Source organism: Purpureocillium takamizusanense, chromosome 7 (assembly GCF_022605165.1).
Source record: "Purpureocillium takamizusanense chromosome 7, complete sequence".
NCBI classification, from domain to species: domain Eukaryota; kingdom Fungi; phylum Ascomycota; class Sordariomycetes; order Hypocreales; family Ophiocordycipitaceae; genus Purpureocillium; species Purpureocillium takamizusanense.
Window position 1 is genome coordinate 317,704 of NC_063074.1, and position 25,692 is coordinate 343,395.

General features: G+C 59.9%; 8 protein-coding genes across 9 annotated transcripts; 2 read left to right on the forward strand and 6 right to left on the reverse strand.

Annotated features, from left to right (window-relative positions):
• Positions 1–284: 284 nt before the first annotated feature.
• hmt1 (ATP-binding cassette-type vacuolar membrane transporter Hmt1) lies at positions 285–3,587 on the forward strand (the record flags this gene model as incomplete). The annotated part of the gene is made up of 3 exons (XM_047988893.1): positions 285–716; positions 848–3,066; positions 3,128–3,587. The coding sequence occupies 3 exons, from the start codon at positions 285–287 to the stop codon at positions 3,585–3,587; spliced, it is 3,111 nt and encodes a 1,036-aa protein (XP_047844891.1).
• Positions 3,588–4,076: 489 nt separating this feature from the next.
• JDV02_007405 (uncharacterized protein) lies at positions 4,077–4,406 on the forward strand (the record flags this gene model as incomplete). The annotated part of the gene is made up of 1 exon (XM_047988894.1): positions 4,077–4,406. One exon carries the CDS (start codon positions 4,077–4,079, stop codon positions 4,404–4,406), a length of 330 nt encoding a protein of 109 aa, XP_047844892.1.
• An 855-nt stretch (positions 4,407–5,261) lies between these two features.
• On the reverse strand, positions 5,262–8,461 carry LAG1 (Sphingosine N-acyltransferase). Its single transcript, XM_047988895.1, has one exon. It carries the CDS (start codon positions 7,390–7,392, stop codon positions 5,995–5,997), a length of 1,398 nt encoding a protein of 465 aa, XP_047844893.1. The 5' UTR covers positions 7,393–8,461; the 3' UTR covers positions 5,262–5,994.
• Positions 8,462–9,180: 719 nt separating this feature from the next.
• RIM21 (pH-response regulator protein palH/rim21) lies at positions 9,181–12,754 on the reverse strand. The gene has a single exon (XM_047988896.1). It carries the CDS (start codon positions 11,954–11,956, stop codon positions 9,518–9,520), a length of 2,439 nt encoding a protein of 812 aa, XP_047844894.1. The 5' UTR covers positions 11,957–12,754; the 3' UTR covers positions 9,181–9,517.
• A 2,178-nt stretch (positions 12,755–14,932) lies between these two features.
• EDC3 (enhancer of mRNA decapping) lies at positions 14,933–18,036 on the reverse strand. Of its 2 annotated transcripts, XM_047988897.1 has the most exons (3): positions 17,453–18,036; positions 16,294–17,351; positions 14,933–16,215 (listed from the first exon to the last, which is right to left on the reverse strand). In XM_047988897.1, the coding sequence occupies exons 1-3, from the start codon at positions 17,568–17,570 to the stop codon at positions 15,262–15,264; spliced, it is 2,130 nt and encodes a 709-aa protein (XP_047844895.1). In that variant the 5' UTR covers positions 17,571–18,036; the 3' UTR covers positions 14,933–15,261. The 2 variants fall into 2 exon arrangements, with proteins under 2 accessions (XP_047844895.1, XP_047844896.1); XM_047988898.1 differs by having other exon boundaries at positions 15,213–16,215; positions 16,294–18,036.
• A 288-nt stretch (positions 18,037–18,324) lies between these two features.
• Positions 18,325–21,394, reverse strand: PIF1 (DNA helicase). Its single transcript, XM_047992610.1, has 2 exons — positions 19,889–21,394; positions 18,325–19,834 (listed from the first exon to the last, which is right to left on the reverse strand). Exons 1-2 carry the CDS (start codon positions 21,150–21,152, stop codon positions 18,492–18,494), a joined length of 2,607 nt encoding a protein of 868 aa, XP_047844897.1. The 5' UTR covers positions 21,153–21,394; the 3' UTR covers positions 18,325–18,491.
• A 175-nt stretch (positions 21,395–21,569) lies between these two features.
• JDV02_007409 (uncharacterized protein) lies at positions 21,570–23,941 on the reverse strand (the record flags this gene model as incomplete). The annotated part of the gene is made up of 1 exon (XM_047988899.1): positions 21,570–23,941. One exon carries the CDS (start codon positions 23,939–23,941, stop codon positions 21,890–21,892), a length of 2,052 nt encoding a protein of 683 aa, XP_047844898.1. The 3' UTR covers positions 21,570–21,889.
• A 339-nt stretch (positions 23,942–24,280) lies between these two features.
• On the reverse strand, positions 24,281–24,580 carry JDV02_007410 (uncharacterized protein; the record flags this gene model as incomplete). Its single annotated transcript, XM_047988900.1, has 1 exon — positions 24,281–24,580. One exon carries the CDS (start codon positions 24,578–24,580, stop codon positions 24,281–24,283), a length of 300 nt encoding a protein of 99 aa, XP_047844899.1.
• Between the last annotated feature and the right edge of the window lie 1,112 nt (positions 24,581–25,692).

Consider the following 25,692-nt stretch of genomic DNA (forward strand, 5'->3'; position numbering starts at 1 on the left):
GACGGCGGCACGCATCACCGCATCAGTCGCAGGATTGGGCGAAAAGCACAAACGCACAGCCATCGCCGGCAGTGATTTCGTGCGTCCTCGTGGCTACTACCAGAGAGAGCCTCTTGGTCTGCGACTCCCTCGCCTGCCCCAACCGGTCTCGCTCTCCACCAACCATCTTTGCATCCGACGACGCTCTCCGACGACCCGACCCGCCGGGCCACGACGGTTCTGCGTAGCCATCTCCTAGAGAGGTGTTGGTGCTGACACTGTTTTCCGCTTCTTTTAGTCCCGCCATGGCGGCCGACCACGAAAAACCCCCGCCGCAACGACTAGGCTCCAACAACGACCGCTCGAGTGCGGTAGACGTCGTTCTCCGCGAGACGCAGTACTTTTATGCTGTGGTTCTGCTCGCCGCCTTTATCGGCTGCGCTGCTTGGTACAGTGTGTACAATGCTAAGAAGGATGAGGATCTCGTGCAGCCCCTCGTCAAGGGGCCCGGAGGGAAGCCCTTGCCGATAACGAAGCGAAAGAAGCGCGACAACGGCGAGCGAAAGATAGGACCCCGCTTCGGCCGAGCCGCGAAGAACGTGTTCCGCTACCTCGGCGGCGTCATATTTCTCGCCTACGTCGCCAGCGGCGCTTCCACCTTCATACATGCCTTCTACCACGAAGACCCTTACCAGTGGTCAAGAAACGGTCTACCATGGGCCGGCGAATGGACCGTGGTACGTCACTTGACAATCTTCAAACAGGCCTGTCCGTGGCGGCCCGCGCTCGTCGCAGCCGGACGCTACTGCTCGAGGTTGAAGGGCCATGCACGGCCGTGCGAGCCTACTTTACTGACGCGCATGAGCAGGTCCACCTCACCGGAGCAACCTTCTTCTACCTATACATTCTCTTCTCCCTTTTCGACTGGCGGAAGGGACCAAATATCGTTCATCTCGTTATTTGGATCCTCGGCCTTACCGGGGAAATTGTCCTATCGACGTCCACCTTCATCGCCGCGGCGGATTGCCACTTCGCTCGCTCCGCGCGAGGGCTCGACTCCAAAGGGGACTCCAGCTGCGTGGACTACTGGACAAAGGTCGACCTGATTCTGTACTTTGTCCGCATCCTGCACCTACTGTTGTGCATCTCCCTCTATTGCGCTGCCTGGATTTTCAAGGTTCGCCGGGGCGACGAATCTCTCGAGGAGGGACAGGCAACGGAGTCGACACCGTTGCTGCTCAACGGCTCCGCCACCCACGCGTCGTACGACACACAGAATGGGCACGCCCAGAATGGACGGGTTGAGCACGTCGCCGACGGCCGGATCGATCGACGACGGAGTCGGTCCAGGTCAAACGCAAACAAGCCGACTGGCAAGAGCAGACAAGGCAAAGACGAGCCTGCCGCGTTTTATCGCCCAGAAAAGCTCCCCCACAGGACGTGGTGGGAGTACATGAGGGGATACTCGCTCTTCTTCCCCTACCTATGGCCAAAGGACTCGTTTATTCTGCGGTTGCATGTCCTGGTTTGCTTCGGGCTGGTCATCCTGCAGAGATTGGTCAACATGACCGTGCCCACACAAATCGGCCGTGTCGTTGACAAGCTCGATGCCGTCATCAACGACGTCAAGCGTGGAGAGCCCTTGACCGTCGAGAACTTCCCGCTCTGGGATTTTGTGCTGCTCGGGCTGCTCTGGATCATGCAGGGACAGTCGGGGCTCCTGGGGTCCCTGAGGTCGCTGCTCTGGATCCCCGTCTCGCAATATTCGTACAGGGGACTGACGACGGCTGCATTTAACCACGTGCATTCCCTCAGTCTCGACTTTCATTTGTCGAAGCGCACGGGCGAGGTTCTCTCTGCCCTCAACAAGGGGTCCGCCATCAATCAGTTCCTAGAGCAGGTGACTTTCCAGGTCGTCCCGATGCTCTTCGATCTGTTCCTGTCAATCTACGTCTTCTATCACTACTACGGCGCCTTTTACGCCGAGATCAACCTGGTGGATACTTGTTGGTATCTCTACATGACCATCAAGATGGCATCGACGAGGGCAGACCAGAGGCGAGAGATGACGAATGCTGATCGCGAAGAGGAAGCCGTCAAAAATGACTCAATATCGAGCTACGAGACGGTCAAATACTTCAACGCCGAGGACTTCGAGTCGAGGCGATATCAGGACAGGGTCGGCGTGTTCCAGACTGCCGAGGCCAAGGTGCAGATGGGCATGGTCATGATGAACATCTGCCAGACCTTGGTCTTCAACCTGGGCAGAATTATTGCCGCCATGGTCTGCGGATGGCAAGTTGCCGTCGGCGTGCGGACGCCTGGTAACTGGTTCATGATCGTGTCCTACCTGACGCAGCTCCAGGGGCCCCTGAACTTCTTCGGCACGTTCTACCGCACAGTCCAACAGGCCATGATCTCTGGCGAGCGCCTGCTCGAGCTATTCAAGATCCAGCCCACGGTGGTCGACACCCCCCACGCCGAGCCTCTGACCAACTTTCAGGGGCACATTCGGTGGAACAATGTCAGCTTCGCCTACGACCGGCGCAAGCCGGCTCTGCGCAATGTCAGTTTCGAGTGTGCACCGGGCACCACGACGGCGTTTGTCGGCGAGTCGGGCGGAGGCAAATCGACGCTGTTCCGCCACATGTTCCGCTACTACGACTGCGATGAGGGCAGCATCGAGCTCGACGGCAAAGATGTAAAGGACCTGACTATTAATTCCGTGAGGCAGCATATAGGCGTTGTGCCCCAGGACACGACTCTGTTCAACGAATCGCTCATGTACAATCTCAAGTACGCAAATCCGGGAGCAAGCGACGAGGATGTCCACCAGGCTTGCATCGCGGCGAGCATACATGAGCGCATCATGTCGTTCCCCGACAAGTACGAGACGCAGGTCGGAGAGAGGGGTATGCGGCTTAGTGGCGGAGAGAAGCAGCGTGTCGCCATTGCACGCACCATCCTCAAGGACCCTCGAATCATCATGCTCGATGAGGCGACATCAGCGCTCGACACACACACGGAGCAAGAAATTCAGGACAATGTGTGGAAGATTGGCAAAGGGCGGACTTTGCTTGTCATTGCGTGAGTTGCTGCACCAGGCCGCGTCCCTTGCGCTACACAAACTAATCACTGACCATCATAGGCACCGATTGTCCACCATTACGCATGCCGACCAGATCATTGTTCTGCATGCGGGAGCAGTTGTCGAGAGGGGTACTCACGAGGAGCTACTGGCTGCCCAGGGCAGGTATGCCTCCATGTGGGAGAAGCAGATTCGGGCCGAGAAGGCCCTGGACAAGGCACGGGAGGCTACCGTCAAGGCGGCCAAGGCACTGAAGCGCGCCAACATGGCAGCCAAAAAGAACGCCGCCGAGGTGCACGGCGACGATTATCATACGCTGGGCTCGTCCGGCACCTTGTCGGACAACGAGACGTCCAAAAGTAAGGGCGACGAAGAGAGCTCGTCCTCGTCGTCTGGCACCTCGGCGTCGTCTTCGGATGCTGAGTCTACACACGATGACGACCATTCATCAGAGCATGGCTTCGACGATGCGACCATGTACAATGGGCGACGCCCGGAACCTCGAAATTTGGGTGTCTGAAGCGCGTCCTGAGGCAGCCAACCCCGCTCCGATCTCGAACGACAGCGCCGCCTTGAACAAAGGCTGCTTGCTAGCAGCTCGCAGCCACACTTTCAGTTCCAAAGTTTCGGCAAAAGCGGACCCAATCGATGCTACGACGCACTGGGGGAACGTTTTCGGCATCAACAGGCATTGAAGGCGTTTGGCGTTCTTCATTCCCACCCTGTCCTTCGACAAGCGACTCGGTATAATTCGCCTGTGGAATTCTCACCTACCTTAATACTCTCGTTTGGAACACGGCGCGGATGCTACAACGGGACAACTCAAGCAACTTAAGCATTGTAGTCGTTTTGATGTCCTGCGCTGTGCATACGGTTCTTCGTCACAGCCGGTGACGAGGGGTCGCAGGAAGCGGCTTCTTTCACCGGCGATTCGACAGAACACAGATCCGGCCCGTATCGCCTCTCGTTTAATCAGTTTCAAAGGGCCGATGCAATAAAAGGCCCAATAATGTTTGTTTTCGTGGGTGTCAAGGACATCCTCATTCTGGCCGCCGGCGGGGAGCCGACGGTTCGGCAAGATGTCACATTTCATGACAGCGACGATGGGAGGCATTGCTTCATTTCTGTTCCTGTTAGGGACTGGCTTGGTTTTTCTTCTCGTTACTTCCTCATGGACTGGTGGGCTGGTGGGATTAAAGCAATTCGCACACGCAACGGACAGGACGCATGGCTCGCCTTGATCAGCTGGGAAGCTCTGGCGGGCGTGTTGGGCAGACGGGCGGCCGCAGCACGGCACGACAAGCGATTGGTACGACGGCACGACACAACGGCGTTCTAGCGGGTAGCATATGATTTCTGGCCTTTTTGCTTTTGCCCTCGTCCACACTTTTCTTGTTGTTTTGGTTCTCCTCACACTCATGGCTGTTGGCTGTCCCTTATCTGGTCTTCTTTTTGAAAGGAAGAGGGGGGGGAGGCTTTCTCGCCTCCGTCCTCTTTCCTCTTTCCCGTTCTCGTCCCCTTTCTGGTTGGTGCTCTTCTCGGTTGGCTAGGAATCACGACGTCCCTGTGGTAATAAAGGGGCGGACAAAATGGGGGAGAGGAGGATGAGGTGGAGGAGGAGGAGGGACGGTGGGTTGTAAGAGGGCAAGCACCACTGCCACTACCACCACCACCACCACCGCATTGCAAAACGGGCCCGGCTGGGGGCGGCGGCTGCTTTGTTGTTTGTCTGTTTTGTCTGTTTGTTTCCTCGGTTGTCGTTGGGTTGCAGGAAGGCTTCTAGGCCGGCCGCACGTATAGATGATGGACTCCAAAGGTAGACTCGAGCTTTGCTTATTTTTTTTATTCGTTACGCCCAATCTCAACAGCGCGGCTCCGGGTGTATCGGGGCTGATGAGACAAGACTTTTTGATTGACCGAACGGGACGCCTCGAAATCTTGCTTGGGCACTGCAGTTTCGTGTGTTGGGACTGACCTGTGTGGCTGTGGCTGTGGCTGTCTGTGACTTGCTTGACGTGCCCCCGCCTTCTTCCAAGCCCCTTCCCTTTGTCATTGCCATGATGCCATTGACATGGGCATGGTTGCATGTGCGCGAAGCACTCACCGACCGACGACTGAGTGAGCCGCTCCAAGACGCGAGCCTCATGAGGCTGGTCGCAATGCAGATGGGGTGAGTGTGCTACTTTTGACTTGTTCTCGAAACAATGGGTCAAATATTAAAAAGAACCTGTTATGTGTGTGTGTGTGTGCGTGCGTGGTGCGACATGCAACACCAATGTGTCCGCGCCGACGACAACAAAAGTATATAGTACACGTGAAGCTTACAAGACAACCACCGCCGCCCATATATGTAACGAGGCTGGCCGCCACCCATTCCACCCCGTCAAACAATCAATCACACACAGATGCATGCAATGCAGGGTGGGTTTCGCTTCTCCTCAAGCCCCCAAGGGTGCCGGAACCTCCTGTCATTTTGCTGGCCCTTTAATCGTTTCGCTGGATCAAACGGTCCTTGATGCGGAGGAAGCGCTGCTACTGGCTGGGCGTTGTCGTCCCAAACGCTGTGCCCGTGAGCCCGTCGTCCTTTAGGGGTCGCGGATGTTGTCGGATGGTTGAAAAGTCGTGACGATAGCGAGCGTGTGTCCATGATTCGTTATTATTCTTCCGCATAAGCAACGCCGGTCCTCATGCTTCAGAGGATGTGCCAACCCGGGGTGCCGTCATCGACCGTCAAAGCCGAAAAGTGATGTGAATCGAGCGGGCACTTAGTCCTCCGGTGTTTCCAACCGCTCATTAATGTCATGGACCTTCTCTTTCCTCCGCTCTCTCACTGGCCCGCTCACGTGCGAGGTCCCACCGAGATCGGACTTGAGCCAACGATGCATCCCGCGCACGTCAGGGCTCACTCCAGGTCTACTGACAAGAATCTACTTGGACCTGCCGTTGGCGACTGCCTTGCCATTGATCTCGAGAGTCGGCACATCGCGCTTCTTGTCCTGTTTTGGCTTGGGCTTCTCCTGGGAGGCTTCATCCTCTTCGTCGTCGGAGCGATCGTCGTCGGCTGTCTTGTCGCGCAGAAAGCGGTAGGCAATGCGGACAATGTAAAAGAGCCAGAAGAGGTTCAGGGCCTGGAGCGCGGCAAGCAGAGCGGTGGTGATGTACTGGCTAATCCAGCACTTGTACTGCTGCGTTTCCCAATTGAGTTCAAATGGGCCGATGGTGCGGAACTCGGTGAAGAGCGACCAGAGGATCTTGAGGTTGATGACGTGGCGGAGGTAGATCCAGACGCACATGAAGAGGAAGAAGTAGGGGCCGACGATTGGATGGTCGATGTAGTTGAGGATTTTGGAGGTGGCGAGGAAGAAGTCGCTGATGTCGTGGGTGGTGTAGACGGCGATGCCAATGTAGGTGAAGTGGAAGCGGTAGCTGAGGCCGATCAGGGCAAGGCTGACAATGTGGTGGCCAACGAGCTCCTTGAAGTCCTTGCGGGGCTTTTCCATGCCGAGAACGAGGACAATGGCCTGCTGGGCCCAATAGGCGGCCTGAAACAAGTAGTAGAACTTGACGACGGCCTCGTGGGTGCGGTGAGGAAAGTCCTCGTACATGCCGCGCGTGTTGAAGTACCAGACGGGAGTGCGGCTCATGACGTACATGCCGGCGGGGCCGAGGAAGGCGAAGTAGATGGCCGTGTAGAGCTGTTCCATGAAGCGGGCTTGCTTGGAGCGGCCGAGGCCAGTCTTGCGCGCCAGGGGGCGCAGCAATTCCTGCATGATGAACTCGCGGGTGAAGGACAGGACGACGGTGTAGAAGGCGACAAAGGCAACGTCCCAGAGGCCCTTGCCGTACTGGACGGGTTTGGAGGGGTCGTCCTGGGGCAGGCGGTAGGAGAGGAAGATCCAGCGGTGAAGCGGGTTGGCCTCGGTTGGGTTGATGGCGTAGCCGGTGAGGAAGACGAGAAGTATGCAGGCGGGAAGAACGAAGGTGTGCTTTACCATGGTCTGGCGGATGCGCGACACCAGCCCGCGAGCGCGGCGGCGCTTGGAAAGGCGCTTGGTAGCGCTGCCATTGCTGGCACCGGTGGTGCCAAAGGCTGCCGCGAGGTGGGAGGCGGACGTGGGCGAGGCCGGGGAGGCGGGCGGCGAGGAGCCATCACCATCGCCGGCGTCGAGGCTGGCGCTGCTAGAGGCGAGGGCAGGGGCGCCAGTATCGCCGGCGCGAATGTCGCCGCCGAGGCCGCTGCTCTTGCGTCGCCGGCGCGTCGTGTCCGTGTCGGCGAGGTGTAGCTGATCGACCGAGGTGTTGAGGAGGGGGAACGGCTCAGACATGGCTGCGGCAGCGACGGGGGGTTTATGCCTCTGAACGGCGTCGCGCGTGATATGCGAGGAGGCGAGTGAGGGCGAAGCGTGTGCGACGCAAGTCGAGCGCCTTAGAGCCGCGAGTCTCGCTGGACTGCCCGGTTGCACTGCCGTGTAGCCCAGGGTCCGATGCGGGTCGTGGGAGGTTCACGATTTCGCAGGTCCCGCGTCTCACAGCCGCAGTTGGGTATGCGCCTGCTTGGGCTGAGCTGGGCTGGGCTGGGACCAGGCTGGATGTAGCGGGGAGGGTAATTTGGCAGTGTGCGTGCGTCGGTCGGAGGCAGCCAAGGGGGGCCCAGCAGCGGCGGAGGCGGCTTCGGTTCGACGACGGCGTGTGCTGCGTTCAACGTCTGCGGAGCGCCAATGCACCGTTGATCGGGTCGCGTGCAGACGGGGTCGGGCGCCGACGTCCAGAACGGCAGCGGCGGTGGACTGAGCAGTTGGGAGGTCGTGTACTTCGTATGTCGTGGGCGCAGCAGACGTAGCAGCCAAGTTAGTTGTACGTTGGGCGTCGCAGAAAAAGGATGGGCGACCGGTGACGGGATGCGCGACGGATGGGGCAGCAGCTGTAATAAAAGTGATGAACGAATGGGGGCGGGCGCTGACGGGCCCGGCTGGACCCCTGGATTTTTTTTTTTCGCCAATCTCTCCGTGCCGAGTCCCCAGTTGGTCCGCCGGCACTGTCGGGTCGGGTCGCGTGCGCGCCGCCTATGCGTCCCATGAAGTGGGTGCGGGACAGCGTCGTGACGGTGACGACATGTACAGCATAGGTGTGTACAGCACAGCGCGAAGAGAGCAGAAACGGACGGGCGGCGAGCGTGGTTGTAAGCGTCCGTCAACACGAGGGTTGGTTGGTCGTGGTGGTTGTTGATGGTAAGGAGGAGCAAAGAAATCAATGCCGGGCAAGACTGCAAAACGCAGGATGCAGTGGTGGTGGTAGTATGTACGATGTAACGATAGGTATATAAGTGTAGCAGGGGCAATTTGTTGCCATGGGCTCCTTCCCTCTTCTTGCTCCTTCCCTTGACGTGGGCGGGCACGACTCTGTGTCTCCTTCCCGGCCCATCTATCTCTCGGGGTCGGTCGTCCAACAAAAAGCGAGCGAGCGAGCGCGAACGAGGGAAGGGAGGCAGGCGGCGATGACGGAAGAGGCAAGGGTACAGCAATTCGGGAAATTACAGGACGCAACAGAGAAGAAAAAAAAAACAGTTTAGTACGCCCGCCCACCCCGACAGGCTCCATCCATCGGCACCGGGGCGGGGACGACGGATAGATGGGGGGGAACGGAGACGGAGTTTTTGACGTTGATTTTTAGTTGGCTAGCGCGCAGTCCGTACCTCGTACAGTGAACCTCTAGCCACTAAAGAAGATTGGCCAGAGGTAGAATTTCAAAGGGCGACCTAAGTAAGTCACTGAGCAGCTCGCCCCTAATACGGCATCATTTGGTGGTGGACGCGGGAATCGGCATGGGCACTGCACTGATCGAACCTGCTGTCGGCGCAAGGTAGGTAGATGTGCCGTATCGTTCGGGTTTCTAGTGCTAAACATGTCTGTCTCGTCACTCGTATCCTCACGTGTCTCCTCCCCCCCTTCGGCTTCGGCTGCCGCGCGCATCGTGCGGCTCGGCACTCGCATGCATCCGCATCTGGCACTTCCCGTCCCAGCCCGTGTCACGCTGCATCATACCTACCCAGGTACGTACTTGGTATAAGCTCTTAGTAGCATGGCTTTCCCCGTCATCCACGGATATTATGTCATGCCCTGCCATGCCCTGCCATGCCATGAATCACTCGGATCGGTACACGCCAGGCCCATCGTCGTGTCAAGAATGAATTGCACACTTGCATCTGGCCCCTGCCTACAATCCATGCAGCCATGTATTTGTAGGTCAAAATCCTTCAGGGCGCGCATACGTACATACAGCAAATACTGTTCCGCATCTTGGCCGCCTTTGCCATGCCATGCCATGTCATGCCATCCATGCCCCCCGTGTCCCGGGCGTACAGGCCCAAACGCCGCGCTCACAAATGCAATCAATCAGCCAAAATGGTCATACATGCTGCCTCCCGCCCGAATAAAAGACCCCCCATCATCTTCACCAGCCTCTTCGTGTACCCGGCTCCGCCCCGGCAGCGCGCACGTGCCCACCCACTTCATCGTCCGAGTCGCGCCGCTCCGACTCCATCGACGCCGTCTCGGTCAGTGAGCCCTCATCCTCATCATCGTATGAGTAGACATCGTCGTCGTCCTCAAACGTCGGGACCCGCCGCCTCACCCCTGGCCAGAGCGGCGGATTTGCCCCTGCCGTCCGGCCGAGCGATCCAGACATGGTCGAGCTGTCCTGTCGGCCGAGTTGTGCCATCTCGTCGGAGCCAGCGCCACGCCTCCCCGAGCTTCCATTGCTGTGGCCCTCTCCGGTTCTAGAGTGAGACAGACTTGAGCTGCTCAATTCACCCTCCTCGAGCACTTGTTGCAGAGCTGCGCCCCGTCGTGGAGGCGCCGGTATGTACTGCGTTGGTAGGTCCACCGTCTCCGTCGATGGCCGCAGTCTCTCGCGCATCTTGTCCGCTTGATTTGCTGCAAACATCTCCAGCCTCGACTTGAAGTCCCATCGCCCAGTCTCTTCTCGCACCCGGATGGGCGAATCTGGCACCTGCCTAGCCATGTCGGGCTGCGAATCGTCGTCGCCGTGGGACGTCAGAGTCTGCGCTCGCCGCCGGCCGGACCGTGACGGTGCTGGACTATTCGCTTCTAGGTCTACGAATCTGTTTGCCCGAAGCGGGTGCGGCGGCGGCGGAGGAGGAGGTGGCGGTGGCGGAGCAGACGACATGACGTGTCCGTTCTGTGTGGCCATCGCACCGTTCGAGTCGTCGCCGACCGCTTGGTTCTGGGGACTGCTGTTCTGCCGTGAGAGATCCGCTATGCTCTGGTGCGGCGGGGACGGATCTGGCGTCCTGGTCGGTAGGTCCGGTGTCCTGTTGGTGGCATCCGAAGTGCCCTGATACCGGACCGCGTAGACGGTGCTCGCGGCGCTCGGCGTGTCGGTCCTGCTCACGGGCGTCACCGCCGGCGCGGGACGACTCGGCCACAATGGAGGCCGCAGAATGCCACCAGTTGTCCGTTGCTGGGCTGGCTGGTCGGCTGATCTTCGCGGCTCACGCGTGTGGCTCCGCTGTCTTCCCGCTGCGACCGATACCCCGGGCCACCCACCGCCACGCAGAATGCCGTGGTCGCGAGATGTCGCGTTGCCGTTCTGAGTGCCCGCATTCCAACTCGCATCGCCGTTGGCGCCGTTGGCGCCGCCGCCGCCACCGCCGCCCCGATCGTCCTTGTGGTGCTTCCGATGTCGCAACCAGGGAAACTCGGACGCATTCACCTCGAGCGTTTCCTCCCCATCAAAGACTTCCCTGCCGAGGATGCCGTCTTTCTTCTCTTCCCGCTCCAGGGCTTCTATCCGTTCCACCCACTCCCACACAATGACACTGGCGGCGGCGGCGCCGACCCAGCGAACGTAGTCACCCCACGACGCCAGTGCGGGTTTCGAAATATCCACAATGAAGAAGACGACAGGGATGAGGATCGAGGAAAGTGATATGATGGCCAGCAGTGGCATGTTTTTCATCAGAGGGTGATAGAATGCATATCGCTTTTTCATCAGTGAGTAGTATATAACCCACGCGGCGTAGAGCACACCGAGTAGCAGCTGGAAGAGATAGCTCAACGCAGGTATCGGATGATCAAAGCTGCCCGCCATCGGGTTGATGCTGTTATCATTGTCCTTGAAGCTGGTGAGGGCGCTGAAGATGAGGTCGAGAGTGATGAGGGCGAAGGCTGCCCACTTGATGATGACCTTTTCGCGATGGCGCGGGAACAGGCGAATCAAGGTCTGCGCCTGGGCCAGCCACAGGAACGTGTTGGAGATGAGGCGGATGACTCTGATTTCGGTGCTGCCCATGACGCCCTGCTGCATCACTGTGGCGTTCTGGGCGCCCCATTGGTACTGCCGCTGCGCAATCTTGAACGTGTCGTGCGTGGCTATCGTGAGCGACACAGCGACGGTCAGCGTGGCAACCTTTTGCAGCCACGGACGGCCGCCAATATTCTCGGCGCCGGCCGAAGTGTGGGTGAAGCCGCGCCGGCGGCCGAGGTAGACGACGCCGCCGTCGAGGAAGGAGCGCGGCGTGACGAAGAGCATGATGAGAAGCATGTACGAGGTGACGGTGGTGGCGGCGAGTGCGTAGCATATGGGAAACGTCGAGGCGTAAAAGGGGTCTCGGAAGTCGGACACGCGGGGGTCCGGATGGGGGTCGTGGAACTTGAGACTCGAGTCCCCGGAACCCTCTGGCGAGATGAGGGCCATGGCGTTGAGAGGTTTGGCCGTCGGGCACGGGACCTGGTAGACAATGGCCTTGGCTAGGGTGACGGAGGCCGGGCCATTGTCCATGGTGACATATCCGCTGGCCGGTACGAGCGTCGTGGTGCACAACGTCGCCGCGGCCGTCAGAGCCGCCGAAGTCAGCGTGAGGGAGGCCATGGCTACCTTTGGTGAGTCGGGGGCCCAGGAGGGGGCCGCCTCCTCAAGAAGAGAAGCCTGGCCTGGGCGCCAATCAACGGGCGCCGCCGCGAAGCACGAAGGATGGAGAAACGATTCACACGGGGCTATGGAATGTCGGCCATGGAGGACGTGTCCCGGACGCGGGCTCGATGGGACGTCGTTGGTCGTAGACGTGGATTGTCGCCGCGACCCAAGGCGATGAGGCTCGAGAGATCGGAGCAACCTTGCCCGGACAAGTTGCGGCGGGGGCCGCGCGTTATCGGTGTCGCAAAATAAGAACGAGGTTCCGAGACAATCAGGCGGTCTGTCGACGGGGTGTCGCGAGAGCACTTGTCGTGTGTCGTCACCGGTCGCTGGGTGCGGGCTGCTCTCGTCGCGACGTGGCGAAGGCGTCACGATCGAATACGTGTGTGAAGAGAAGAGAGGCGCTGCCCGATCGGGTGAACGAACGTTCTGGGCGCCGAGAGAGTCTCGCACGCTAAGGGGGACACGGCGTTCGATCGCGGAAGTGTCACTGGAGCCGCGCAGGGCAGTCAGTCGTCGTTGTTGTCGTTGTCTTTGTCGTCGGTGGTGTTGGCGATTGGAAGGCGAGCCCCTCGTGGTCCGTGGTTTAGGCGCGGCCGAATGTGGGAAGAAGGAAACGTGGTCGTCGTACGTGGTCGTTGTTCGTCGTTGAGGAAAGTTAACGTGCGGGCGGTGGATCGCAGGCGTTTTGGATTCCACAACGTCGGGAAGATGAAGAGGCAGAAGGGGGGGGGGGGCGATAGACGGGTGGGAAAAACGGCCGGCGGTGGCTTTTCGATGGCGGTGGCTACTGCTGCAGCTGGACAGCGGTGCAGCTCCTTCGGGCAGGCGGGCGCACCCACCCATTCGGGTCGGCCTGCTTCAAGGTTACCGTCGCCTTCCAGTTGAGTGGACGGGAGGGAGGCTCTGGGGGGTGGTCGCCTTTAGGGGAGCGTGTGGGCGGGAAGTGGCATGCTCGGGCTGTTGGCTGTTGTGGCTCCAGGGGGCAACAACGCCGTGCTGCACGGGGCGGGCGGCGGCGGCGGTGGTACTACCTGTAGTACCAGTGCTACGTAAGGTACATACACCCACTGTCCTGAGGTACTAACGTCGTGGAGTGCTACCTGCAGTGTGCGTGCCCCGCATGGCATCAGTGGTGGATGGAAGGTGGAGGGCAGTGTTGGTTTGGCAGGAATCAGCAGGGCACCCATCCCTGTCCACACCGTGTGTGCGGGGTCGCTAGCACTGGACTGCTCGGCTTCTCTCTCTGCCGCCCGTGGTGTTGGTGCTGGTACTGCTGGCCCCTGGGTGCTGCTTCAACAACAACAGGACAGACAGTGCGCAACCTGCACAACGGCAACATCCATGTCGCCCTCCATCGACGGGCGCCGCATCGGACCCCGGGACGATGTGCGCTTCGCTGTTGCAGATGGCAGTCGGGTTCATGCGTCGCCGTGCCACGCATGACTCGGCTCGCTATCTTGTACGGACGCAATTGTCTGTTTTCATCATGCTCCCTCCCCTCTTTCTCTCTTTCTCTTTCTCGCGTCGCACGACAAAAATCCGCTCATGTGATGTGATGATATGATGGCCATCATGCCCCCCCCCCTCCCCTCTTTTGAAAATGCCCCTTCTTTGTCTTGCGCATACCTACCTACCTGAAGCACTGCAATGTAGTTAATAGGGCAAACAAGGTAAAAACTCAGCCCCCTGCGTACGGGTGTGGTGCTTGGGCCTTACCCAAAGGAAGCTTCCTCGAATCTCGCGCCAACCCTTGATTATCCACCACAGTGGGTGTAAGAGTTTACCTGTGGTACTACCTTACTAGTAGTTACATACTAAACGTTACAACCACCAACGCAAGGTGCAACTTACCTAGTAGTACTCCGTACCTATGACTTGGAACTCTGCAGCGCCCGACCCGCTCCTCCGCGGGAAAAACCATCAGCTTCTGAAGGCGCATCCACGATGCTGGCGCATTGTCCCCTCCTCTCTCCCGAGTACTACCGGGCAAATACTTACTTCGTACCGACGTACTTACTGTCAAGCCCTCTGGCGGATCGTCGGACCCTCTGGCGGGCGTCGTCGTGCGACCGCATTTCTCCGGGACCAAAGCCGTCTGTCTGCATACTGTACGAATACTTGCCATAATTTGTACGAAAGAGACGAACAAAAATCAACCCGCCCCAACAACGCACGCACCATCTACGTACGCCTGCTGCTGCTGCATCCTCACTTTTTTGCAACGGCGTCTTTTGTCAAAGACAAGCTGGCGCACGCCCCGCCCGACGGGCGAGCCATGCTGTTAGAGGGTGCCTGCCCTTTTTGCGGCGCGAAGCAAAGGCACTCTGTGCTGTTTGGAAACAAATCAATACTCCTCTCACCCACCCACTCCCTGTATTACCTAGGTAGTAACGTTAATGAATGCTTTGCTAGCCATTACGTACATGCCCATTCCACGGCCCATGTCATGTCATGCCATGCCATGCCATGTCGCCCATCCATATATCCATCCCTCCGGACCCCTCGTCTTCACCCGCCCGCCTGCGATGGAAAGGCGCAGTGCCAACTGACTTACCACGACAACTACAACTACAACTCCGAGCACATGCTCCTTCAAAACCCTGCGCCACGATCACCCTCACCCTCACCCTCCCCCTCGCCCCCCGCACGCTTGCCGTTGCCGCCAAGCCGCGCGGCCCCCTTGGCAAAGCTTATGCTGCGTGGCCTCGTTCTCCCCTCCCTCCCCCTTATCTCGGATATCTTGGCATTTGCGCGTGTGCGTTGCCCCTTATTCGGGTATCCCGTCCATCCATTTACGTCCGTTTAGTTCACCATTCATTCTATCACGCCCCCCAAACACCCCTTTACAGCCCCAGCCAGGGTAGGGTGCCTGCAGTTCGACTTCAGATATTACCCACCATCGTGCACACGAGAGGAACAAGACAAGGATTCCAAACCAAGAAAAAAAGAAGTAAAAAAGCGTATACCTCTGATTACTGTACTGTACAAGCATCATTCATACGAGGAAATCCCCTCCCATGACGATGCTGCCATCGCCAGCCCAACGCCAAGGTATGCAAGTCCCCTCCCATTTTGTCCTTTTCAGCAAGGTCGCTCATCGAAATCATGCCTCCCGACCGGGACTCCGCGCCGCCCAAACTTGATGCCATTCCTGTGCCGTTGCCGTTTTCTGGGCCATCCCCCCCCCCTCCCCATATCCATGTTCCAAGTCAAGGAGAACAGGGGGGGGTGGTTAACTTGTTTGCCCACCTACCCCGTCAGTCCTCGTCGAAGCTGAGCTCGGCCCCTCGATACCGCATCTCCAGCACCCACCGCCCGTCAAAGTCGATGCCCCGCCGCATCTTGGTCCCCGCCTTGCGCCAGACGGCGAGCCCGAGGCCCATGTCGGCGATGAACAGCCGCCACTGGTCCTCCTGCGCCGCCGTGCTGACGGCGCCCACGTCGTTTTCGGACGCGGGCGTCACAATCTCGAGCAGTCCCCGCTTCGGCGCCCCTATCGCCACCACGTACCGCGGCTTGACGTAGAGGTGGCTCCCGTCGATGATGGCAATCTTCCCCGTCGTCGGGTCGATGCCCGTCGGCACGTCCACCGACAGCACAAACGCCTCGTTGCGGTTCGCCCACTCCATGAGCTCGTACACCGTGGCCTGGTCCCCTATCCGCAGCTCTTCAAACGATATGGTCAGGCCGAGCAGCGCATCGATGATGAGCGAGACAGACACCGGCGAGCCGGACGCCGAGCTCTTCCTCAGGTGCTCGAAAAAGTCGTTCTTGCTTAGGACCTTGCCGCCAAAGTTGCGGTACAGCTGGATCTGGCGCCGCAGGTCCTCTAGCAGGTCCCGCTCCCGCTCGATGCCCACGAGGCAGATGATGACGTCCAGGTTCTTGTTGCGTAGGTGCCGTCCGGCCGCCAGAGCCCGTATGCCCGACTTGTTGTTGCCTGCCAGGATCACGATGGCCGAGCTGCTGAGCGACGCGTCGACTGCCGAGCTCGCCACCGCCAGCTCGAACCGCACCTTCATCGCCGGGTCCTTGAGCGCGTTGACTGCTACCTCTGCGATGCCCCGGCCCGCATTCTCGGCCATCAACGCCTCGCTGAAGCCGAGCTCGTTGGCGGCGATATTCTCCAGGTTCAGCATTTGTAGCGTCGATATCGCTTCCACTCGACGGTTCGACGGCTGCAGATAAAGCCCCGGCTGGTGCATTTGCTGCTGTTGTTCCTGGTCAGCAATGACGTCCTTCGACCTCGAGGACGATGCCCCGGCCGAGGGCGGGTGGGGGGAGCATACGGCAGAGTTCACGCGGCTCAGCGGCTGGCTGCCCGCAACGGCACTAGCCTTGCGTGACTGCGACCGACGAGACGGCCCGGATTTGCTGTCGGCTCGCCGGCCGCTGCCCTGCCCGTTCCTGTTCTCAAGGCCACTGAGCCTCGCCTCCTCATTCACCCCGACATCCGCCTCGCTGTTCCAAAAGTCGGCGTGATGAGCTGCGGCCGTAGGCACGTCCAAGACATTTTCCGTGTAGTGCAGGTTCTTGCCGCCGGCCGTCCCCGGCTTGGGCTTGCGGTTGTGCGAGACCAAGCGGCTGGCGTCGTCGACCTGATCCTCCTTGCGCATCTGGTCGAAAATGGTACGCTTGTCGAACTTTGCGAGGTTGTTCTCGAAGTCGAAGTCTCCCATCTCCTCCGTAACCTCCTCCGACGCCCAGCCGTTGTCCTGTTGACCCTTCCGGCCCTTGCCCTGTCGCTTGAGTGAGTTGAAGGGTTGGAAGGACGCCGTGCTCTCCAAGATGGGCGTCTGCCTCCAGCCCTTGCCGTGTGCGCTTTGCACTGCCGCCGCGGCCGTGACGCCATCGAGATGTTGGTCCGTCTTTGGCTGCCTCGAGTTCCGGCCCCGGGTCTTTTTCTTCTGGGATTGTGCTTCACGGGGGGCTTCGCCGGGCTTCCCAGAGCCTTGGTCCTTGGACGGGGTGGTAACGGTCAGCCCTTGAAACGAGCTCAGGATGCTCTGGTCTGGCCGTGCGCCGCCATATTGGTGTTCCGAGTGCGTGCGGGACGTGGGCATCGGATCTGAGCTCTGCTTCTCGCCCCTGTCGGACTGATACTGTATGCTGGAGGCTTTCGGTGTCCCGGACGCAGGCCGCCTTGCCATACTAAGGATCGCAGGGTCGACAAACGTCGACTTGGGCGGTAGCTGCGAGGCGGGAGAAAGGGGCTTGGACTCGGGCACGGCGGGCGCGGTGTAAGCCGCGGGCTGGGCGGCCTCGTATGCCATCTCGGACAGGTCGGCGATGTTTGCTGCATCGATGGTCATGTGTGCCGCCCGCTCCTGTGTGGCAAAGTCATAGACTGTTTCCCGTAAAGCTTGTGTGTTAGCAAGTGGTAACAAAGAGAAAAAAAAAGAGTCACCTCGTTCGCCTCTTAGGACATGGGAGGAGGAATGAACGAACCGTTTGTGAGGGTCAGGCTATTGCCTGCCTCCACGCCCCTCACCGTGCCCGCGAGAGCATACCCGGCCGGGGCCCGAAGGACGACCTTCATGTGCAGGCCGATGAACTGGTTGGCCATGATGCCGCGCGCCACCGCCGCCGCCGACGACGACGACGCTCGTGATGTTGGTTAAAAAAGGCCCACGTGCTGGTTTACCAGGAGAGCGGGAAGGAAGCCAGGAGTCTCCGTCGCCTCGGCTCGCCGCCCCGTCATCAAAGATGCGCCCCAGCTCTCCGCCGCCGAAGCCGTCGAGGACCCGAGGGCTGCGAAGCGTTTCTCGAGGGTGTTGTCGTGTTTTATTGTCGTCGTCGCGCGTGGCTGGGTGGAGGAGGAGGAGGAGGAGGAGGAGGAAACCCGTTGGGGCCCGGCCGCCGGACTCGTTGTACCGTCGAGCGCGAGAGCGCTGAAACCTAGTTGCGGATGGAAGTCGCTGGGCTGTGCACCGCTCGGAATCTGAAGAATCGAGGTGTACCAGTCGTCGTCGTCTGAACGCTGTCGCAGGAGGCGGAATGTGTCGCGCGCAAAGTTTCGCACGGGTGGTGGGTGAAGGCCGAGTGGTTCCAAGAGTAGCGCCGTCGGCGAGCCTAATAAAGTGGGAGCCCGTCTTCCCACCTCCGCCACGGAACCCGCTTATTAGCTATGTATCACCCATGGCTGCCGCTAGCGGTGCCGCTGCCGGCGGGCTGCCCCAGTGCCCGCCTGCCAGTTTGATCCGTCCGTCACTCACGTTACGACGTACGAAGTACAGTGTATACTTTGTTATCGATAGTGTGCGCTCCCATGCCGCAAGGCACATGCGCATCAATCAATAAGAATCTACAGCCCAAGCGTTGTGCACGCGCACTGCGTTGAACAATGCATCTATGAAAGACTCCTCACTCGGTACGTCATATACAGTACATACAAGCATGAGCTGGGTCGACCGTGCCATTATCGCTCCATGTTGCGCCAAGAAAAACCTAATGCCGTTTGCGCAATGCGCCGGGGTAAACGATACCGTCAATATCCATACGATGCAATCGCTTCCTCGTCGTCGTCCAAGTTCACCACCTCGACCTTCTTCTTTGCGGCGGCGGTCGCCATCGTCGGCGCTGACCGTGCCGACGGCTGCTGCTCTCCTCTCCTGTTCGAGACAAAGTCCATGATGTTGTTGGGCTTCAACAGGCCGTGGGCTTGCTCCGCGGAGTAAAGCTTGCCATAGAACTCGACGACTCTATCGTGAGCCATGACTTTGGACCTGTCGAACCCGATGACGCGGAGCCCCTGCTGCGTCGTAGCGCGGCTGAGCGCGACGTACGCCTGGCCCTTTTCAAACACCTTGCCCAGGTTGACCGTCACGCGCTCCAGGGTCTGGCCCTGTGCCTTGTGGATAGAAAGAGCCCATGCCAGAATCAGGGGAAGCTGGTTTCGCTTCGCCTGGACTTCGCCGTTGGGCAGCTCCACCTTCCACTCTTCCGGCTGGCAGAGGATGACGCGAGGCACGCCGCTCGACGTCACAAACTGCACCACTGGGTACTTTTGCGTCTTCTGCGGCATCTTTTCGTCCTTGCGGCCAAACGCGGCCAGTTTTCTCTTTGCCTTGGTCATGGCGTCGTCGTCTGACCCATAGCCGCTCGTCATCTCAAACGTCTTCTCGTCCGAGAAGCCGATGACTTTGCCCAGGGATCCGTTGACCAGCGTGTCGTCCATGTTCTTGATGAGCATCACCTGCGCGTCTTGCTTCAACTCGATGACCTTGGGTGACATCATATTTGCGAGGAGCTTGTCGCGGATCTTGGGGTCGCCCGTATCCATGGCCTCGTAGCGATACGCCTTGCCCGGGAGGTCCCGCAACCGCTTCTCGTTTGACATGTCGACCTGCGCTCGCGTTGGGTACAGCTCGGCCGAGTCGACACCGTCGTCAAACTTGAGCGGGCGTGACAGAGCCCTAAACGCGTCCACCGTTTGCTGGGTGATCTTGCCCAGTCGCATCTCGTTGAGCATGCGGGCGAAATCCGGGTCGCGCTGGCGAAAGACCTGTGTGAGACCAATGGTATGGTCTATTGAAGTGCTCCAGGTAGCGGCGTCAAATGCAAACTTGACCTCCCGCTTCTTGTCGAAATCTGGCACGGGCGGCAGTTGAAAGAAGTCACCAGTGATGATGAGTTGGATGCCGCCCCAGGGGCGGCCGTTGTTTCGAATGGTCCGTCCGATTTGTGACAGTTTGTCGAATAGCTCTCCGTCGACCATTGAGACTTCGTCGATGATGAGGCACTTGGTCTTGATCCATCGATTTTTGGCCTTTGGATTCCTCCTGACCTTCTTGATCAGCTCTGTCGCGCTCTCCTTGCCCAAGCCAATACCTAGTAACGGTAAGCCTCCCTAAATGTCAACAGCGGGGCTGTTTCACCACGTACCTGAGAAGCTGTGAAGCGTCATGCCGCCAATGTTGCAAGCTGCCAGACCCGTCGATGCCGTCACGGCGACTCGTTCGGGGTCGTGTTTGAACTTTTCTCTCAGTCTTTGGATGATGGCCCTCATCAAGACCGACTTGCCTGCACCAGCCGGGCCGGTGAAGAAGACGCTCGCGTTCTTTTCTACTACTAGGTCTAGCACGTGTCGTTGCTCGGTACTCAATGAAATGGGGGCGGGTTTCGGCGGAGGAGCCGGGACGGCATAGGATTCTTCGTCTGGGTCCTCTGCATCATCCTGCTCGGCTTCGGCCAGCCGCTGGGTCCGCTGGTTCTTGTGTTGCTTCTTCTGTTCTGCCAGAGCGCTGGCCGTGGGGTCCAAGAAGCTCCGCGACTTGGAGGCCGGGGTTCGGGGCGCGGCGTGGGCGGCGAACTCCTCATCCGCCTCGGCTTCTTCTCTTCGAACACCAAAGCTGGCAGGGAGAACTCGTTTCTTGGCCTTTTTGGGCATAGGAACTTCTGGCAGGTCATTATCTCCCGAGGACTCACGCTTGAGGGACGGCTGAGTGGCGGCCGACGCGTCGGAGAGACTGCGCTGAGGGAAAGCCGGCTGCAAATGCGACGCCGGAGACGAAGACCATGGAATAGGAGTTTCGGCCTGTGAAGGCGTCGGTGGCGGCGGCATGGTATCCCGAACCACAGGTCTCGAAGGCAACGGGGGCAGTGCCTTCGGGGCCTCGTAATCGAGGTCCAAGTCGGCATCATCGCTAAAGTCGTCTTCTGCAAATTCCACCATCTCCTGGGCCTTCTTTTGCACGTCCGCGCCGGTGAGATCCACCACCTCGGCCTCGGCAAAGGAGCCCGACTTTCCGCATAGCGACGCGAGCGAGGACTTGGTGCCCCCGCGGTTCACCAGCGGGGCGGCGTTGTTGGAGCGATCGTTGAGCGGATTCGGATTCGGTAGTGACTGTGGCGTCCTCGCCGACGCCGGGACATTGTGCGAGCCCGCCTTGCCAAACTGCTGTCGGATGTCGCCGTTGGGGGCGCTGCTGCTGGGGCTGCTCGACGGGAAGAGCGTGCGCTCCAGGGTGCTCCGGGGCGGCGGCGCGCTGCCGTTGACGGCCCTGGCGAACATGATGGTGCCCGCGACGCGACGATGGGGGAGCGCTGGACGGGCGAGGGCATGGACAGACGGGCTGACCGCTCTCTGGAGGACGCTGCGCGATGTCGGCGAGGATCGAATGGGTAGGCTGGTGATGCCAGCCGTCATAAACGGTCGTGCTGGCGAGACGTTGCTGCGGCAGGGGGGGGGGCCGCTGCAGGAGACCCTTCTGGATGCCAATGCCAAACAACAAACAAAAACGGCCTCGGGGCGTGGTCGATGCGCGATGTGCTGCCTGTGCGAGACCCGGGGCCGATGTCGTTGTCGGCGGTCACCTGGCAAGGGGGACCGGTTTGGGAGGCCGTGCAGCAATTATCGGGCGACGCGGGGACGAGGTCGCGTTGATGGGGATGTGGACCAGGTTCGTCGCGCTGGCCGCGCGCGTCGCTGTCACTTTCACGGTCACTTGTAGGGGCCAGGATTATTAGTCATCCTCGAACCCATTGCCATGCCATGCCACTCATCCACTTACACCTCACTGCCAGCGGAGAGATCTTTCACCCAACACAACAAATGGCGCCAGGACGCATTGAATCGCTCCATTGATTAAGTTCTAAGAGAGAGCACAAACAAAGAAAAAAGACCCAAGACAGGTAGAAACCGGCTGTGCCAAGTACATAAACCTGGTGGTATAGTGGTGGTGATACTGATCCCCTCCCCGTATTCAGCGTGTATATCGTGTCAAAGCGGCAAAAGCAGACCCAAGCCCCCATTCAACACTCTGTCAAGCAGTGCGCCATGCCTCTTCAAACTCTTCGCCGCGACTGCTGCCCCGCCCCCTCAAAGAGAAAAACATATTACAGATTCATCGGCCCGGGACGAGGGCCTGACCTTTCTTTCCCCAATTACCGTGAGCGCGCGACGTAATAAGATGCCGACCTGCGGAAGGGATTGCTGGGCTCGACAACCCGCGACTCGCGGAAGTCGTCCCTGTAGCGCAGGTAGTCCCGTCCGTCAACGGCTGCCCGGGGGATCCTGTCCATTGGGTCATATCGCCCGAGCCTGTCTTGCATTCTTCGGTCGCGTTCCAGGTCGTCTCGCTGCCGCTCGTACTGGGCCTCTTGCATCCGGCGCAGGTCCCGACTCTGCCGGATCTCATCGTCCAGCCTGGTCCGGTACAGGTCGTCTCCCATCCTGTCAAGGTCGTCCGCAAAGACCTCTCGCCGAGCCTCGTGTTCTGGCAGCCGACGGAAGATGGGGGACCCTGCCTGGATGACCTTGGGCCGAAGCGAACCGCGTGTGGCCTCATCCTCTCGGCCGCTTCGATATGCCTGCTCGAGCAGCCTGTCGACGTCTAGCGCCGGCGTGAGTGCCTTGGGACCGGGGGAGGCCGGCTCTCTGTTGGAGGCGCCGGCGGTGATGTAATCGACGTCCCGCTTCGAGTGACGACGAGGCACCTCGAGACCAAAGCACTCTGGCCGCTCGCGCTGGCGGTGACGGCTGCGGCTCCTGTACCTTCCACGATGAGAGCGGCGGGAACTGGATCCAATGGACGACTCCGGCGTCATGTACTCGCTCCCGTCCGAGTCCCAGCCGTCGTCGGAAGTGAAGGAGCTCCTTGAATCGCGGGGCGATGACCCAAAGTACAGCTTGAGGCCTTTGCCGGCTGGCGGCACGACTTCGATGTTTGCGCCTCGGCCCTGCTGGCCCTGTCCGCCGACATGTCCCGGTCGCGGTCCAGCCGGCTGCCCGCCCATGGGCTGTCCCACAAACGGCTGCCCGCCCATGTGCCCGCCGCCGACGGGTTGCTGACCGACGGGCTGGCCTCCCATCGGGAAGCCCATGGGCGGCTGCTGCGGCCGTGGCTGATGGTTCATGGGTGGCACAGGAGGCATTTGTGGCATCGCCTGCGGCGGCGGCTGAGCCTGCTGGTGTTGATGCTGCTGTGGTGGGAAATGAGGCATGGGCTGACCCATGAGAGGGCCCTGGCCCATGTTGGGGTGGGGGATGGCGGCAGGCCGCTGCTGCTGTTGCTGTTGCTGTTGTTGTTGCTGCTGATGCGGCTGGACCTGTGGCTGCGGCTTCTTGGACTTTCGGATCTCGTCCAGCATCTTGAGCGCGTTCTCGTTGTCTCTGGGGGTCCTTTTGAAGTACGCCGTGACAGAGATGCGCTCCTTCCGGGTCTTGGACTTGGATTTGGACTTGGACTTGGACTTTGTTATCTCAATCTTGTACTCCTTGTCCTTCTTGCTCTTCTTGCCATCCTTCTTGTCCTTCTTGTCCCTGTCCTTGCTCTTCTTCTCCGTCTTGTAGTACACGGAGCTCTCGTCGATTTTTTTGATCTTCCAGTCTAGCTGGACCAAGACGTACTGATAGCGGGAGTCTGGGTCTTTCTCCTCAAGGCGAGCCTGGGTCTCCTCGAGCTGGCGCTGGATGTACTGGTGGAGCTCGGCCTTCTTATCGACCACGGAGCCTTCCTTGGCCAGCTCGCGGATCTTTCGCTTGGCCTCCTGCTGCGGGATGTCGGCCTCTTCTGTGCGCGTCACGCGTTCCCACGACGGCGTGACGGGATATCCTTCCTCGTCCAGCTCGTTGGGGTTGGCAAACTTCTCGTGGCGAATGACGACGATGCTGGAGAGCTTCTGGCGAGCGTCGACTTCGGTCTCGTTCTTGAGACTCAGGTCCGAGATCTCGACGGAGTGCTTGGCCCGGCGTTCTGGCGGTTGTCGCTGGACGGGCGGCGGCCGTGCGGCCATGTTTGGGTTACCGGGGGCCATGTGAGGGCCGTTCATGTGCGCAAGGAACGGTTGATGGCCGTTCATCATGGGCGGTGGTCTCTGCTGAGGAGGCATCTGGGGCTGTTGCATCTGAGGCATCTGGGGCATCTGGGGCATCTGGGGCATGGGCTGCTGAGGCATCTGCTGTTGCGGCATCTGCTGTTGCGGCATCTGAGGCATGGGAGGAGGAGGCATTGGACCCATGGGTCTTCCGTGGAGCGGATGAGCAGGAGGAGTCGGGGCGGGAGGAGGCGGAGGCGGGACGTTGGGCTGTTGTCGAGGAGCAGCAGGCCCATTGGGGCCATTCAGTTGAATGACACCGGGTGGTAGGTTAGCCATGGCCGACGGCGAACGGGTGAAACAGGATTGACTAGAGCCCTGTCCATCCGGAGGGGGAGCACAAGACGAACAGGACTTGGGGCAGGACGATGGGTATTTCTACAACTCGCAGCGTGGCACATGGGCAGAGTGCATACATACACAACGTACATTGCATACCTACACGCATAAGGCCCTGCTCTAGCGCCGCGCTTCACGGTTCACGCCGCCCTCGAGGTGAGCTGCCTGCTTGGCGAGGAGAGGGGACAGAGAGCGAAGGAGAGAGGCAGAGGGAGAGATGGCGTCGCAAAGTGAGGCGGTCAAGACCGAGGAGCGCGATGCGTGTGCCATACGTGGCCGAGGCGTGGCCGAGGCGTGGGCGTAGGGGGGAGCGGGCAACGGGAGGGTGTGGTGATGCGCTTCCGTCGAGGGCAATTCCCTCCCGGACGGGCCAGAGAGAGAGAGAGAGAGAGAGAGAGAGGAGCAGTGGCCAGCGCGCATGGGCAACGGATGGATGGGGGGGGTGCGACGCCAAATGTGCAGCTTATTCGGTCAGTGAGCGTCTGTCTTCGTCGTCGACTGGCCCGGCCCGCCCTCGAGGAAGAGTCACTGCCACTGGGTCGGCGATCGCGGGGCCGGCTTCATGTGCGCCGGACAGGGATGGCCGCCCGGGGGGGCCAATTGACTGAGCGTTGTTTGTGTGGTCCGTGGTCTGCGGTATGTTGTCTGCAGTATGTGCATGTCAGGTCATGTCATGCTCTTTGGTGCGCATGGCCGCACAGACGCGGGCAGCAAGCAGCCTGGCACGATACCGAGGGACACGATTTGCATCTGCAGCGGCAGATCGTGGTTCGTCGCCGGGGGGGTAAGGGGGCTGTGTGGACCGCCGGCCTGGGATTTGAGCAAGACGAACGATGATGTGTCTCTCCAGTTCGCGGCCGATGGCGGGAGAGAGAAGCGAGAACGCGAGAGCAGACATGGAGGTGTCTTCTCTGCCCCGCCTGCCCCGTCTTCCATGGAGCCCACGACCTCGAGCTCCAGCTGTTCCCGAACGGACAAGGCAGCCTGTTGCCTAACAGCGCAAGGTGCTGGGCAGGGCATACCGAAGCGGGCGGGCGATGAGGGGGGGTGGCGCGGGACAAGCGAAGTGGAAGAGGGGAGTGAGGAGGAGGTAGGAGGATGGAAAGGGAGGGGAGGGAGGGGCTGCATGACAAGGCGTCGATGGTGGGCAGGGCAGACTTGGTAGTGTACGTACATGCATGCAGAGGAGCAGGTTGTACCTTGGGCTATGCGTACTAACTCGTTCATTAATACACACATGCTGTCTGCTACAAAGACTGCCCATACGCTCATGCATGCGTCTGCTGGTACAGTATACGGCAGTGCCATGGAAGATAGATAGAGCAGGTATCTCCAGGGACCCCCCCCCTTTCTCCCTCTGTGCGTCGGGCCAAGCCTGGGACTGCACGACTTACACCACACACCTTCACACCACGCATGCACGCATGCATGCATACCTTCGCCCGATCATCATGGGGTGCAGCCTCGTTTTCTTGTGTTTTGGGGGTCGCGCCCTGGTCGTCGCTGTCAAGGCCGCCTCGCTGCAAGCCGGC

Coding starts and splice junctions, on each gene's coding strand:
- EDC3 (XM_047988897.1), bottom strand. CDS start 17,570: ATGGCCAACCAGTTCATCGGCCTGCACATGAAGGTCGTCCTTCGGGCC. Junction 17,352..17,452: donor TAGCCTGACCCTCACAAACG/GTTCGTTCATTC, acceptor TACGGGAAACAG/TCTATGACTTTGCCACACAG. Junction 16,216..16,293: donor TGAGCCGCGTGAACTCTGCC/GTATGCTCCCCC, acceptor CAGGAACAACAG/CAGCAAATGCACCAGCCGGG.
- LAG1 (XM_047988895.1), bottom strand. CDS start 7,392: ATGTCTGAGCCGTTCCCCCTCCTCAACACCTCGGTCGATCAGCTACAC.
- PIF1 (XM_047992610.1), bottom strand. CDS start 21,152: ATGACGGCTGGCATCACCAGCCTACCCATTCGATCCTCGCCGACATCG. Junction 19,835..19,888: donor GACGCTTCACAGCTTCTCAG/GTACGTGGTGAA, acceptor TACCGTTACTAG/GTATTGGCTTGGGCAAGGAG.
- RIM21 (XM_047988896.1), bottom strand. CDS start 11,956: ATGGCCTCCCTCACGCTGACTTCGGCGGCTCTGACGGCCGCGGCGACG.